Source organism: Hemiscyllium ocellatum, chromosome 18 (assembly GCF_020745735.1).
Source record: "Hemiscyllium ocellatum isolate sHemOce1 chromosome 18, sHemOce1.pat.X.cur, whole genome shotgun sequence".
Lineage (NCBI taxonomy): Eukaryota > Metazoa > Chordata > Chondrichthyes > Orectolobiformes > Hemiscylliidae > Hemiscyllium > Hemiscyllium ocellatum.
In genome coordinates this window covers 35,992,332-36,005,119 of record NC_083418.1, presented here as the reverse complement: position 1 = coordinate 36,005,119, position 12,788 = coordinate 35,992,332, and the positions used below count along the sequence as shown (strand labels likewise).

The 12,788-nt window shown below is 36.1% G+C and overlaps 1 protein-coding gene across 5 annotated transcripts in view; it reads left to right on the top strand.

Moving 5' to 3' along the window:
* Positions 1 to 12,788, top strand: part of LOC132824413 (troponin T, fast skeletal muscle isoforms-like) — a 46,335-nt gene that overhangs the window by 9,063 nt on the left and 24,484 nt on the right. For 2 of the 5 annotated variants that reach the window (XM_060838854.1, XM_060838853.1), the window contains exon 1: positions 9,512 to 9,535. The exons of 1 other annotated variant lie outside the window; for it this stretch is intronic. Coding sequence is in view for 2 of the 4 variants with exons in the window: in XM_060838855.1 (XP_060694838.1) it covers positions 1,272 to 1,289; positions 7,418 to 7,435; positions 8,189 to 8,206 (54 nt within the window). In the remaining 2 variants the exon portion in view is untranslated. Of the gene's footprint in view, positions 1 to 1,271; positions 1,290 to 7,417; positions 7,436 to 8,188; positions 8,207 to 9,511; positions 9,536 to 12,788 lie in introns of those variants that run through there. 2 more of the 5 variants (XM_060838855.1, XM_060838856.1) reach the window with 2 other exon arrangements.

Below are 12,788 nucleotides of genomic sequence, written 5' to 3'. Positions count from 1 at the left end.
TCTGGTAGAAATTTAGTCTGAGTGTTTAAGGATGCCTTAAGGACAAAGATATTGGCCATAAAAGTGTGCAAAATCAGAATGAATTTGAATTATGTTCTAAAACAATTTCTAGAGAGGTTTTGCATGTCAAGTCACCATAGTCTTAACAGACCATGGGTCTGTTCTCTCTCATTAGAGGAAGAACTGGTGGTAATTTAACCCAAGGGCCACCACCTCAAACAAGTGTTTGAGAAGGGAAGTCCTTCATGGTAACCTCCGCTAGTGTGGGGATTGAATCCATGCTATTGACATCATACTCCTTCACAAACCAACTATCCAGCCAGCTCAGCTAAACCAACCCCCTGTTGCAGAGATTATGGTTTCACATTGGTTTGAATTTGGAAACATTAAATATATAATTGTGAATGATTACTGAGTGAATTTGGGAGCTGTAACATTGCAATTTATAACTTGGTTTCGGTGTTGTGGAATTGATCTTGATGGTCATGCTTAATGGTGAATGGAAGTGCTTTAGAATATAAGAAAAACTTTGGACCTCCTCAAATACAACTTGTCAGAACTGATTTTTAAGTGCATTCCATTGTTACTACAAGTGTTCACTAATTCACAATCTTTACATTTAAAAATCAGCGAACCCAACAATCTTCAGACTTTCAAAATCCAACCCTGGTGGTGTCAATCGATATGCATGTTTGCCACTCATACTGTTTTCCAAATTCAAAGACAATGAAGGCAACAATTCTACTGTAACCCAATCAAGAATGGTGTTGACCACCCTGCTGTCCTGTCCATATACAACCAATCAAAGATTATATCTTGTACAATTTCATGTATCTAGAACAGCGAATAGATTTGTTTTTAGAATTCTCCAATACAAGCTTCAAGGTTTATGTTAATATACAGGAAGGTGTTTCAACATTTGAAAATTTGCCATTTAGATTGAGTTGATTGCCTTTTAGTAAAAGGGTAAATATGAACTGTCAGGGATTTAAGGGTGTTGGAATCATACTTGTGATTTTTTTTGTTTGGATTCATGTGTAACACAGTTGACCTTTATTTCAACAATTAGATTGTTTTTATGCATGCTGAAATGAATTGCAGTGAAAGTTGTTTTAATGGTGAAAAGGTGTGGTGTTTTGCTCTTTAGCCGAAGTATTTTACCAGTTTCTCCTGACATGTCAACGTAATTACTTTTCTGCTTTTCCATTTTGTGCCTTTCAATTTCATGCGCTGCTGTTTTTCTGCTTGCTACATGCTAATATCATCTTTAGAAGAGATTCCAGAGGAAGGTATGTAGTGTAATCTGACATTATCCCACATTTTCTTTGTTCATCTATTTTTATTCACTCGTTTTTCCATTTCAGTATTCTCATCTTTTCTTCATTCTTCATCTCCTTAGTTCTTTCTAATTTCATTTTTCAAAAAGCATTCTCACCTTTTCTTTTCCATTGATTGTTTTCTTCATTCTGCTGTTTTGCATTTTTCATTCTGAGTTTCTGTCATTTACATTTTCTCAATCACAATTTCCTCTTTTATTGTTTCTCTTTGTTTCTTTATCCAACCTTCATTTTTTTAATAAATAGTTAACTTGGCTCTATAGTTCTGTGTACTCCGTTATCCTATGTTATGTAACCTCCATTATCCTCCACATTGTCTATCCTCCATTATCTCAAATAAATCTTTCTTTCATAATCCCCACAATTGTATTCCTTTGACTTTCCTCAATCATTCTCGATTCTACAATATCCCCATTAATATTGTAGTTTTCATTACCCTCAATAAGTCTGTATCCATAGTTATCTCTAATCATTCTGCATCCCTCATCTTGATTATTGTGCATCCTTCAATCCATTTGTATCCTTTCTCTCATTCTCTGTCCTTCTTTACCCTAATCATTCTGTTTCCATGGTTATTACTAATATCGTTCATTATTTCCATTCATGGTGTGATGTCTTAAATTTCCATTGATGTAATTGCTTGTAGAAATTCAGGAATTTTAAGAAGGGGTCATTTAAGCAACTTTAGATAGTACAAATAAGAGATATTGCAAATAATTAAGTGTTATTAATTGTTCAAGGACTATACTGTCTTTGAGTTGTTTGTTAGTGTTGTTGGAAAGGTGGACCTCTTGCATTCTGTTGGGTTATTTATTGATTCTTCTTGGTGTCCCGTGTCTGCCACGTCATTACCTTTTGTTCTCCAATGCTCAGTATTAATGTGAATTTTGCTTCTTTGTATTTGCTACTCGCTGCATGTACCTATCATCTTCCAGAAGCACACATTGAAGAAGGCATGTTGCTGTCTGTTACTCCAGTTTTCCTTTTCAGGAAATACTTTGGGCCAATTATATTTTGGGAAATTTAGATTTTGCGACAATTAGGATAATTTTAACTCTCCCTGCCTTGGTAACCTCTATTAAAATAGTTGCACAGAGACTTGCTACGCTGTTCTTGCTCTACTCCCACTTAGCACTATCTTAATTGGCTTCTGAACTGGCGTGTCATTGCTACTCAGGCTTCATTTATTACTGGTAATGATGACATAACTCATTATTTGTTGGATGGGATGCTCATCATAAACTTTCTGTTAGTTAACATTTCATAAAAAGAGAAGAAATATATGCTCAGATTTTATAAAGATAATTTCTTAGTGGGGCAATGTAGAGGAAAATGGTTGGTCACAGACTTAGTGGATGTGAGTCAAGAAACTGGCTTAAAATTGAGAGGGGAATTGACTGATGTCAATCTAATCCAAGTTATATTGTCTTTTTTTAACATGTCCAAACCAAAACAGAGTTTGGGAGAAGGGGAGCTGAGTGGAAAGGAAATTGATAGATTGTAATTGGAATTCTGGTACAGATAGTTCTTGGATAACACGCATTCTGGTAGCGCGATTTGGCTATAATGTTGCTGAAGAATTAGGGAACTGTATTTTCGAGAAGGCTTACCTCTGTTTGCAATAGCGCGCTTCCAGCGGGGATCAGTTCATGCATTTGATTCTGCGCATGGCAATGTCTGTGCCAAAATCTCTGTGCCATTCTGCACATGTGCCGATGTCAGCTTCTGTCAGAGCAGCTTTCTGTGAGAGGGACTGGGCAGAGAGCAGCTTTCTTAGATATTTTAAATGTACTGTGTTGAAGTTACTTTTGTTTCATTAATAAATATGATTACAACCTTCATTCAGGCTGTGGTATACTTTGCGTTAGACTTTTAGGTAGTTTTTGAGTGATTGTGAGTGTTTTGTTTTTGCTGGTCTGCCCATTGCCCCACTTTTCCCTTCGATTCCATTATTTGTATCAAATAATTTTCTATTCAGTAAGGTTTCACTGGAACCCATCTATGGCATTATAGAACAATTACCTGTACTGTATGGGAACATAAAAACAGGAGTTGTCCATTCAGCCCTCAATCCTGTTCTGTTATTCCATATGTTTGTGGCTGTTATGTGTCTTAACTCTGCATATTCATCTTTGCCAATGCACTTTAATACGTTCCACTAACAATAATCAGTGAACCTCAGTTTTAAAATAGCAATTGATATAACATCAATTGTTGTATATGTATGTGAGCTCTAAAATACTAACTTTCTCAGAATGTTTCTTCATTTCATTCCTGAAAGGGCTGGTGCTAATTTTTAGACTGTCTCCTTGTCCCGGATGCCATGAGTACTAAATCCTAACTGTTCCCTATGCCACCTTGAAAACTTTGATCAAATCACCTTTATTCTTTTAAACTACAACACTAGTTTCCACAATTTGACAGAGTCCACTTACCGTTCTGACGAATGCATACCGTGCTTCCTCCAAGGTCAATATCGCCTTCCTAAAATGCTCACCGTACACCATATGTGGTCAGACTAGAGCTGTGTCAACCAAAACACAATATCTACTCCCAAGTATTCTGCTCCTCTAGATATAAATATAATCTAGATATCATTGTGTATTTTGACAGTCCTACTCACATTTCATATACTATCATCTATCTTTGTGTGTTGACAAATTTGGATACATTTTCCATCCTATCAGCTAAGTTAACAAATATTTAATATTGTTGACGCCCAAACACATCCTTGCAGGTTATTGTTCATCACATGCTGCCAATTAGTGTACCTTCCGTCATTCCATTTCCCCTCAACTAATATCCAGATCAATAATTTGCCCTCACTTCCATTAGTTTCAACTTTAGCCAACAATCACTTGTGAGAGATTTTGTCATATGTTCCTGAAAGTCCGTATAATTACATCCATAAACATGCTGTGGTTGCATAGTCATCTTTAGTCATCTCTGCAAAAAACAATTAACTTCATTTGGCATTGTCGAGCTTTTACAGATCCACACTGGCTCTGATTATCTGAAAATTTTCAAAGTATTCACTCACATCTTCCTTAACAAATGATTCAAGCAATGTTACTAACAACTGATGTCAGACTAACTGGTATATATTTTATTGGTTTACCTTTCTTAACTTTCTTAAGTAACTGAATGTCATGCACAATTTTGCCATCTAAAGAAATGGTTCCTGAATTGCGGAAAGTCTGAGAGATTATATTTGGAGAATCTACGGTCTGTTTACCTACTTCCTTAAAAATCTTGGGATTAAAAGATTTTATATTCTTTAATGCTATTCATTTCCCCTTTACTGTTAGTTTGTTCACTCTAATTTTGTAGTGTTCTTTTCCCTGATTCAATTGTTTCCTTGGAATAGCTGATATGTTGACTTCTTCTCTCATGTAAATGCTGATACAAATCAGCATGCTAGGTATTTCTTTGTCACCCTATGTTGGTCTTTGTATCTTTCCCATCTTCCAACTCTTTTTTTTGTAGTTTTGTATACCTTTTTGTTTTATGTTGTATTTTGTCTCTTTAGTTGTCCATGGCTGTCTATTTTAGTAAGCAGAACTCTTGTCCTTTTGGATTATAGACTGCTCCGAATCATTTCCACCAACCATCTGCTTTTTAACTTGGTAATGAATTTGTCCAGTATACTGTGGATTATGTTTGTCTTCCCTCATTGAAACCAGCTTTAGCTAAATCTAGAGTCTTAGTCGCTGTTTCATGTTTTGCCTTTTCAAACATTATGTTGAAACTTATCATATTAGGTAGACGCTTATGTATTGTTGCTTATCTTATTACTAAACGTAATTTTAACTTATTGGTTCCTGGACATAGTTTTTTGCAGAAATCACCCAGGACGCACTCAAAAACTGCAACATCTTCCTGACGTGATAGTCTGTTTATCCCAACCTATATAAAAATGAAAGTCCCCTGTGTAAACTTTGTTACAAGCATGCTTATTCTGAACATTTTCACAAGCTACCACTTCATTGCAACTATCACTACAGCTTTAAATCTCTTAATTCCTTAACTCTACACATAGAGTATTCAGTGCTTGAGCACTTGCCATTATGAACTCTTTTAACATTGAAGCAATATCAACCTTAATTGCAAAGGCAATTCGATTTCTTTACCATTTCACTTACCTTTCCTGTAGATTATAAGCGTGTAGATTTAGCTGCCAGCCTTGCCCATCTGTCAGGCATGTAATAGCTACCATGTCAAATTCTCCAAGCTGAATTTGTGCCTGTAACTCAGACCATTTCTTTCCTTATAATCTGTGAATTTATATTTTAAGAGTGCCTATATTGACCACATGCCCCAATTTTCTGTTCCACTTTTTCATTGACCTGTTTCCAACTTATCTTTCCTGACTTATTGGCTTTACATATCTGAGACTTATGTAAACCTCCAGTGTTTATTATGCAATTTCTAATGCATATCCTACTGTCTTTCCTTCCATCTCTTTTAAAACTATTATCTATACTATCTTTCTCATCTGATTCAATCCTCCCTATTTACTAGTTTAACACTGCAACTACCCTATTTAATCTTTCTGTTTAATCTGCCCATTTCGCTTGGTGCAGGTACCAAAGAATGACGCTGAAATAGTGTTTAAAACCCATGAAGTAGAATCCCTCTTTCCCATAGCAATCTTCTTCAGCCATGTTCTGTCACTCCAATTCACTTGTTCATGTGGCAGTTCATGTCTGGTTTGGGTGACAATCTAATGTTTATAGCTCTTGAGGGGCTAGTTTTTGGTGCTCCTCTCGTTCCTCTGTTATTGATTTGAACATTAATACACCCCCTTTCTTCTCCAAAATCTTTTTGAGCCTGGTTTGATAAGCACCTTATTGGGGTGCCTTGTAGGAGCACTTTAGACACTCGTTCCTGCTCAATCTTCCTAATTTTGAATTCCCTACGATTATCACTTGGCTCCCTCCTCTGAGCTCCCCATGTTGATCTCATAAACTTTATCCTGATGCTGTTCATGCCTGGTAGGAATTCCCCAAATCTGGAGCACACTATGCAGATATTGATCTGACTCTGTTGCTCAAGACTGTTTTCAATTAACACTCCAGCTCAATAATGACAAAGCAGAGTGATTCAAGATGGATTCGCCGATTACAAATGTTTTTGATCAGGATAATCTCACTGTCCTGATGTTCCCACACACTACATACTACCCACTCAACTCGCTCTGTCATCTTTTATATAAAGCTTTAGTTTGTCGTAGTTTCTCTTAGTATTTTTATGCACATTAACTTAGACTGTGGACAATCCACCTAATGATGAAAGTTTACTGTAGACAAAATAAATTTACTCTACCATATACGTAGATGTAAAAGTCTGTAAAAAAAAATGGTTCTAGTTTTGAAAAAATCAAAGATGAAGTCTTATTAGCTTTCATTGACAGTGCAGAAATTTTAAGTAACTCACTCAGAAAGTGGCTGTCCAACCAGAGATGAGACAAATAAAGCACAATGCTGTTGTGGTATGGTTTACATTTTAAACAGCAATCTTTGGTTGTTTTGAGTTAAGGATATGCAATGAAATTGAAAATTCATGTTCATGGTCCAATGAAATGGCTAGAGTGTGAAAGTTATATATCATATTACCCTTCCTCTATTTTGGGCAATCATTCAAAAGTTGAGACATTTTAGAGAACTTGTCCATTTGCTTTTCATGGACAGTCAATGATGTATATCATTGTATTCCAAATAACACAGCATCAAACTCCCATTTGAGGAATTGAGAACCTCTAAGCATTAGCAAAAAATCAAAACAGAGCCATTCTTACATCTGTTAGTTTGAATGGTTTTATTTCTGAAATGCCAAGAAGTTAAGAGTGTTTGAGTGAAACTTATTTTTTTAAACGTTTTGGCTTATGCCATTTAACATTAGATGGTGTGTGTGAATACTGAAGTAAATTGGAGTGAATGTAATATGACTTCAAGACTTCTCTTTGATCTTCTACTGCTTTTCACTCGTATAAATAAGTCAATTTTTTTTGTTTTTCCATCTTATACCTATAATCCCTGCACTGCTGCTTTACTGCTTGCTGCCATTAATACCACCTTTAGAAGAGGTTATTGAAGAAGGTATGTATTGCAATTTCATTTCCCTTCCCCTTTCTTCATCTGTTTTCTTCCTTAAAATCTTTTATTTCCTGTCATTCTTGAGTTTTACATTCTTATTTTTATCGTTTCTCTTTCTAGTTAATTCTCAATTTCCTTTCTGTCAGAATGTGATGTCCAGATTCTTTACTGCATTCTCCTATTTCAGTTTCATTCTATATTTCTTTTGTTAGCATTTTCTTCCTTTGTATTATCATTTTCATCTTTACTATTTTATTTGTCATATTCATGTTTAAAAAGATTCTCCCATGTCATCATGCACAATCATTCCACTGAATTGCTATCTCTCATTATATCGCATCCTTGGCATTTTCCATCAGTTTTCATCATTGAACATCTTCATTCATTCTGGATGCTTCATCATTATTGTGTATTACCCATCATCACCATCATTTGTTAAATGATGTATTGGTGTATGTTTCATTATTTATTATAGAAAGGAGTTTTATTCAACGTCTGTTAACATGAGTACTAGAAGCAACGCTAAAACTTAACTGTAATACTATTAATTATTCTATGGATAGATTTAGCTAAAATGAGTAATTTGGCAAAACTGGAAAGGAGGCCGTCTTGCATTTCATTTAATGGTTTGATGATTCAACTTGGGGTAGTCCTATGTCAGCTGCATCGACATTTATTTTGCTCTTTAACACTCAGTATTAACATATTTTGCTTCTTTGTATTTATTACTCATTGCATGTACCCGATCTCTCTCAGAAGTACACCATGAAGAAGGTATGTTGTTCTCTGCTGTGTGTTTTTCTCAATCATGCATCAAATTCTAAGCTATTCTAAGTCTGAGTTGCAGAGTGATCAGATCAGTTCCATTCTGAGACTGTCAAATCATGTGACAATGGAGACAGTTGTAATTCACCTTGCCTAGCATGGTCAATACAGCTGTACAACAGCTTAACACTTGATTCTTGCCTGATATTACATAAACTGAGCCGTTACAGAGACTGCCAGGTTATCAAGGTGCATGCTTGACTCAGGCGAGCACACACATTTGGATTCTGACGATGACATTAAAATTGAATTTGCATTTTAGCACTTTATTACACAACTTGATCATCCTGCTCTGAAAAATATCTTGTGAAAGAAGTGGTGTTTGTTTTATTTTGATGTTGTCTACATTTTATACCACTATTTTTGGATTTAATTTTATCTATAATTTGAGTTTTTTCTGATAATCTTCCCGAAGTTATTTCTCAATTGTGAAGTTTTTATGTTTGTGCGCTGATGTCCATATGTATTATCATCTAATAATTGTGGCACATCAGAAGATTTGTTTATCTGCAGAATTTGCTGATGGAGACAGCTGTGTCTGACACATAATCCCAACTTCATACTCTTAGATACGGAATGGAGAGTTACAACATTAGCTAAGAACTAAATAAGGAAATATTGCTTATATTGTTAATCTGTACTATTTTTGTGCCTCCAGAAACATTTTATTTACACATAGTTATAAAAGTAATGAATATATTTGAACATGAAGTCAAATTTGTGCTTGTTTCTATCAGAATCTTAATCCAATCAGAGTTGAGTCTATGTTAGCAGTTAGAAGGCAGCTGTTTATATTCACATTGCTGATTCTTTCTGAGCACAACCACGGCTCATGTTAATGCAGTTCCTTTCATGTCCATGCAATTGGTGATTCTTAAATACCATAACTTGTTAGAGTGAAGCAGGATAATGTCAAACAAGGGGTTTAATTGATAAAATGGTAGAATAACAAACAGCCTGTAAAATAGGACCTATCTGAAACTTCAGTAACTCCACAGTTAGTTTAATTTAAATGTGAGAAATAAGTCAGAGTACAAGCACATACACATCCAACTGAAATCAGACCTTGATTGACATCAAGCCCACTCTAACCTCAGGTCAACAATGTGTCTAGATCCTGGAACTTTTACAGCGGTTTGACTCAGTGCAAGCTCACAGTCAGTGTACAAGTTTCACTTAAGTGGAATAACTGTTGAGAATACATTGACTAAATGTTTGTTTTGCTCTGTTGTGTTTTTTCATTGCAATATACAGTTTATGGAAATGAAGAAGAAGACGGTATTTTTGCTTTATCTTCAATGTAAAATTCACCCCACTGAACTCTAACTGCCTTTCCCTTTCCCCAATTCTCTGGGGTTAATTCTTCTAAATGCGTGGCTTGAGATGATCCAATAGCAGCTATATAAAACATTATACAGCTGCAAGATTCAGCAAGCACTTTGACTAACAGATTTCACTGCAGTGTTCATTAAATCTTTACAACCTGTTTATTTTTGGTTTTATTCACAGTGCTGATTGCTAAAATATTCATGTTGTCTGGTACACTGTCAATTTCATAATCTGTCTTTATTTCATAATCAGTCTAATTTCTTTGAGGATTAGTGTGTCTGTTTTTGCGCATATCACTGATAGCAGAATGTGACAAATAAAAATGTTAACTGTGAGTTGGGTGACATTGCTGCACGATTAGCGATATTGACAGAAGTTTTGGCAGAAGGCTGTGTATTAGCTTCTCCACAGTAGGAAGATCTGGTTAAATTGAGGAAAAGGCTACAAGTTGGAGTGGGGGTCTGTAGAGGAATGGATTTAATGTCCATGGACTGACAGCCACACTTCTGTCGACTTTTAAAATGGAAAAATTAATTATGAAAATCATGCAGGAGTGCATGTTGTCCCCTTTATGTTGGTTTTGCGTTCCGTTTCCAAAGGGAAATGTATCACCTACTGGAGAGGAAGTTGGTACAGTTGAAGCTATCAACATCTTAACTCGCTTTAAATACAACCCTGATGTTGGGATATGTTTTGATATGCATGACATTCACTTTTCCAGAAGGAATTATGCTTAATCTAGGAATGATTTGGAGATGCCGGTGTAGGACTGGGGTGTAGAAAGTTAAAAATCACACGACACCAGGTTATAGTCCAATAGGTTTAATTGAAAGCACTAGCTTTTGGAGCACTGTTCCTTAATCAGATAGTTGTGGATCACTTGATGGAGGAGTAGCACTCCGAAAGCTAATGCTTCCAATTAAACCTGTTGGACTGTAAGCTGGTATTGTGTGATTTTTAACTTAGTCTAGGAATCAATTGATCAAAATATATCTCTCTCTCTGAATTCACTAAGTAGGCAAGGGTGAAAGGCGCATGGAATGGTGTTGATAGGTGAAGGTTTGTTGGAAGGATGATTAAATAAGCCAACAGAGTGAGCCAGCACCTTGTTTGTACACAAGTGGTAGGTACACCCTGAAAAACTGTGTAGTGTGGTACTTAATGGAACACACAGCTAAATACGGAGGGCGAAACATATGGACCTCTACAAAAACAACACATTGAAAGCTTAGCTATTGGAAGGAAAGTTCTGTGCAAACATGTTGCTTCAGTTGGGAAGAACAACTCTGTGTGTGGTTTTCATTACAGTGATGTCATGTGTAAAAGACGCAATGTTGCATTTGAATGTGATTGTCCATTGCATTTGTGAACCAACAGGAATCAGCGTTTGTCACGTTTCTGAAGGTAGCATGCTAAATCATGGGCTATTTGTTCATTTGTAATGTTCCATAGTATCTCAATGACAGTTCAGTTCCCATAGCCCATTGATAATTAGTGACAGCAAGAAAATTATGTTTCCTTTGGACCCCACCCCACCCATTTTTTGTTGTATAAGTAACCGCGATAATGTCCAGAAGTTAATGTTTTTGCTGTGTTGTGCAGGCAGTCCTGGTGGATATTAATTTATGTGGTCAGCACTCCTGCACAAAAAAGACGGTGGTCCCATGAATATCTGTAAACTGGGGTAAATTGTGCAAAAGACAAAAGCACTACTTTCATGTCAAACATTGTTGTTCTGACTTCCCCAACCTATGGCCTGAATACCAACCACGGCAGTGAGGCCACTATGATAGATTGTTGACCCATAATCACATTACCTAAAATTTGGAAACTAGGAAAGAGTTGTATCAGGCTGCAGGTATTGTTCAGCTGTAGAAATTAAAATTAAGGATGGGGGAAGACCTGAACACACTACACAGAATATTAAACAAATGAGACAAAACAAACACAGCGCGCAACTTCAAATCCAGCTATGCAAAGTATATTTGTGCAAATTGGGAAAGCACTTCTAAAATCAAAAATTAATTTTTAAAAACTTAATGATTGTTGAATATTTGGATTCTTCTACTAGGCAATGAAATAACTTGACAGATTGTTATTCTGTCACCAAGTCACCCTTTATTTACATGTGGTGAGTCCTTGACACTGATCAGCTTTTGCAGAGCCAGCTCTGAGTGAACAGGATGTCTGACACAGTTAAAACGTGTGCGGCTGGAAAAGCACAGCCAGTCAAGCCGCATCTGAGGAGCAAGAGAGTTGACATTTCAAACATAAGTCCTTCATCAGCAGTCAGCATTCCTGATGAAGGGCTTATGCTCGAAACGTCAACTGTCCTCCTCAGATGCTGCCTAACCTGCTGTGCTTTTCCAGTGCCACACTTTGTGACTCTGATCTTAAGAATCTGTAGTCCTCAATTTCTCCTAGGATGTCTGACACTTCTGCTTTTATCTGTCAGCCAGGATTCCCTGATCAACAGCCCCAATCAGGGGCTGTTTATTTTATGAGGTCTATTTGGCTGACCTCATTGCAATCACTACAGGCAAGGTTGTGAAGTTAAAGATATAAGTGAGTGAAGTATTTTAGGTGTTAGCTGAATTCAGAGGTGGAAGGTAGAAATGTAGAATCTATGGTCATAGGTCCAGATTCATTTCCCTGGATTGGCAGATGACAAGTCTGCATTTAATATTAATTTATAAAAATTAACCTGTTTTAACATTTAACAGTTTGAGAATCTTAGAATCACAATATTCTGCTGCTGAAAACTAAATAAAATGCAGAACGCTTTGAAAAATTGATCAAATCTGTGAAGTGCCTCACTCCCTATGTGTTTTTATTAAATATCAATTTTGTTTTTGTTGGTATGTTAGCTATTGGCGTACCTAGTTATACTAGGCAAGCCAGAGCACAGCCACTTTTTAATTCTTAATTTTGTTCATTTTGACATTATTGAAAATTATAAAGCTATTTTTCAACAATCCATTGTTTTTTGATTGTTCCATTTTGTTACAGTCATCTTCTCAGATTTTTTTTTTGTTGTTCTTTGTTTTCCTCCCCAGCTCCTATTTTGTTCTTAAGTTGTTGACTCATGTTTCGGTAGTGTTCTAGATATTTGGTAACTTATTATGGACCAGGGAAGAAACTATTATCAGAATCCTGGTTTCTGGCTGCTATTCCAGAGAGAGAATCATGTGTGCAAATGGGA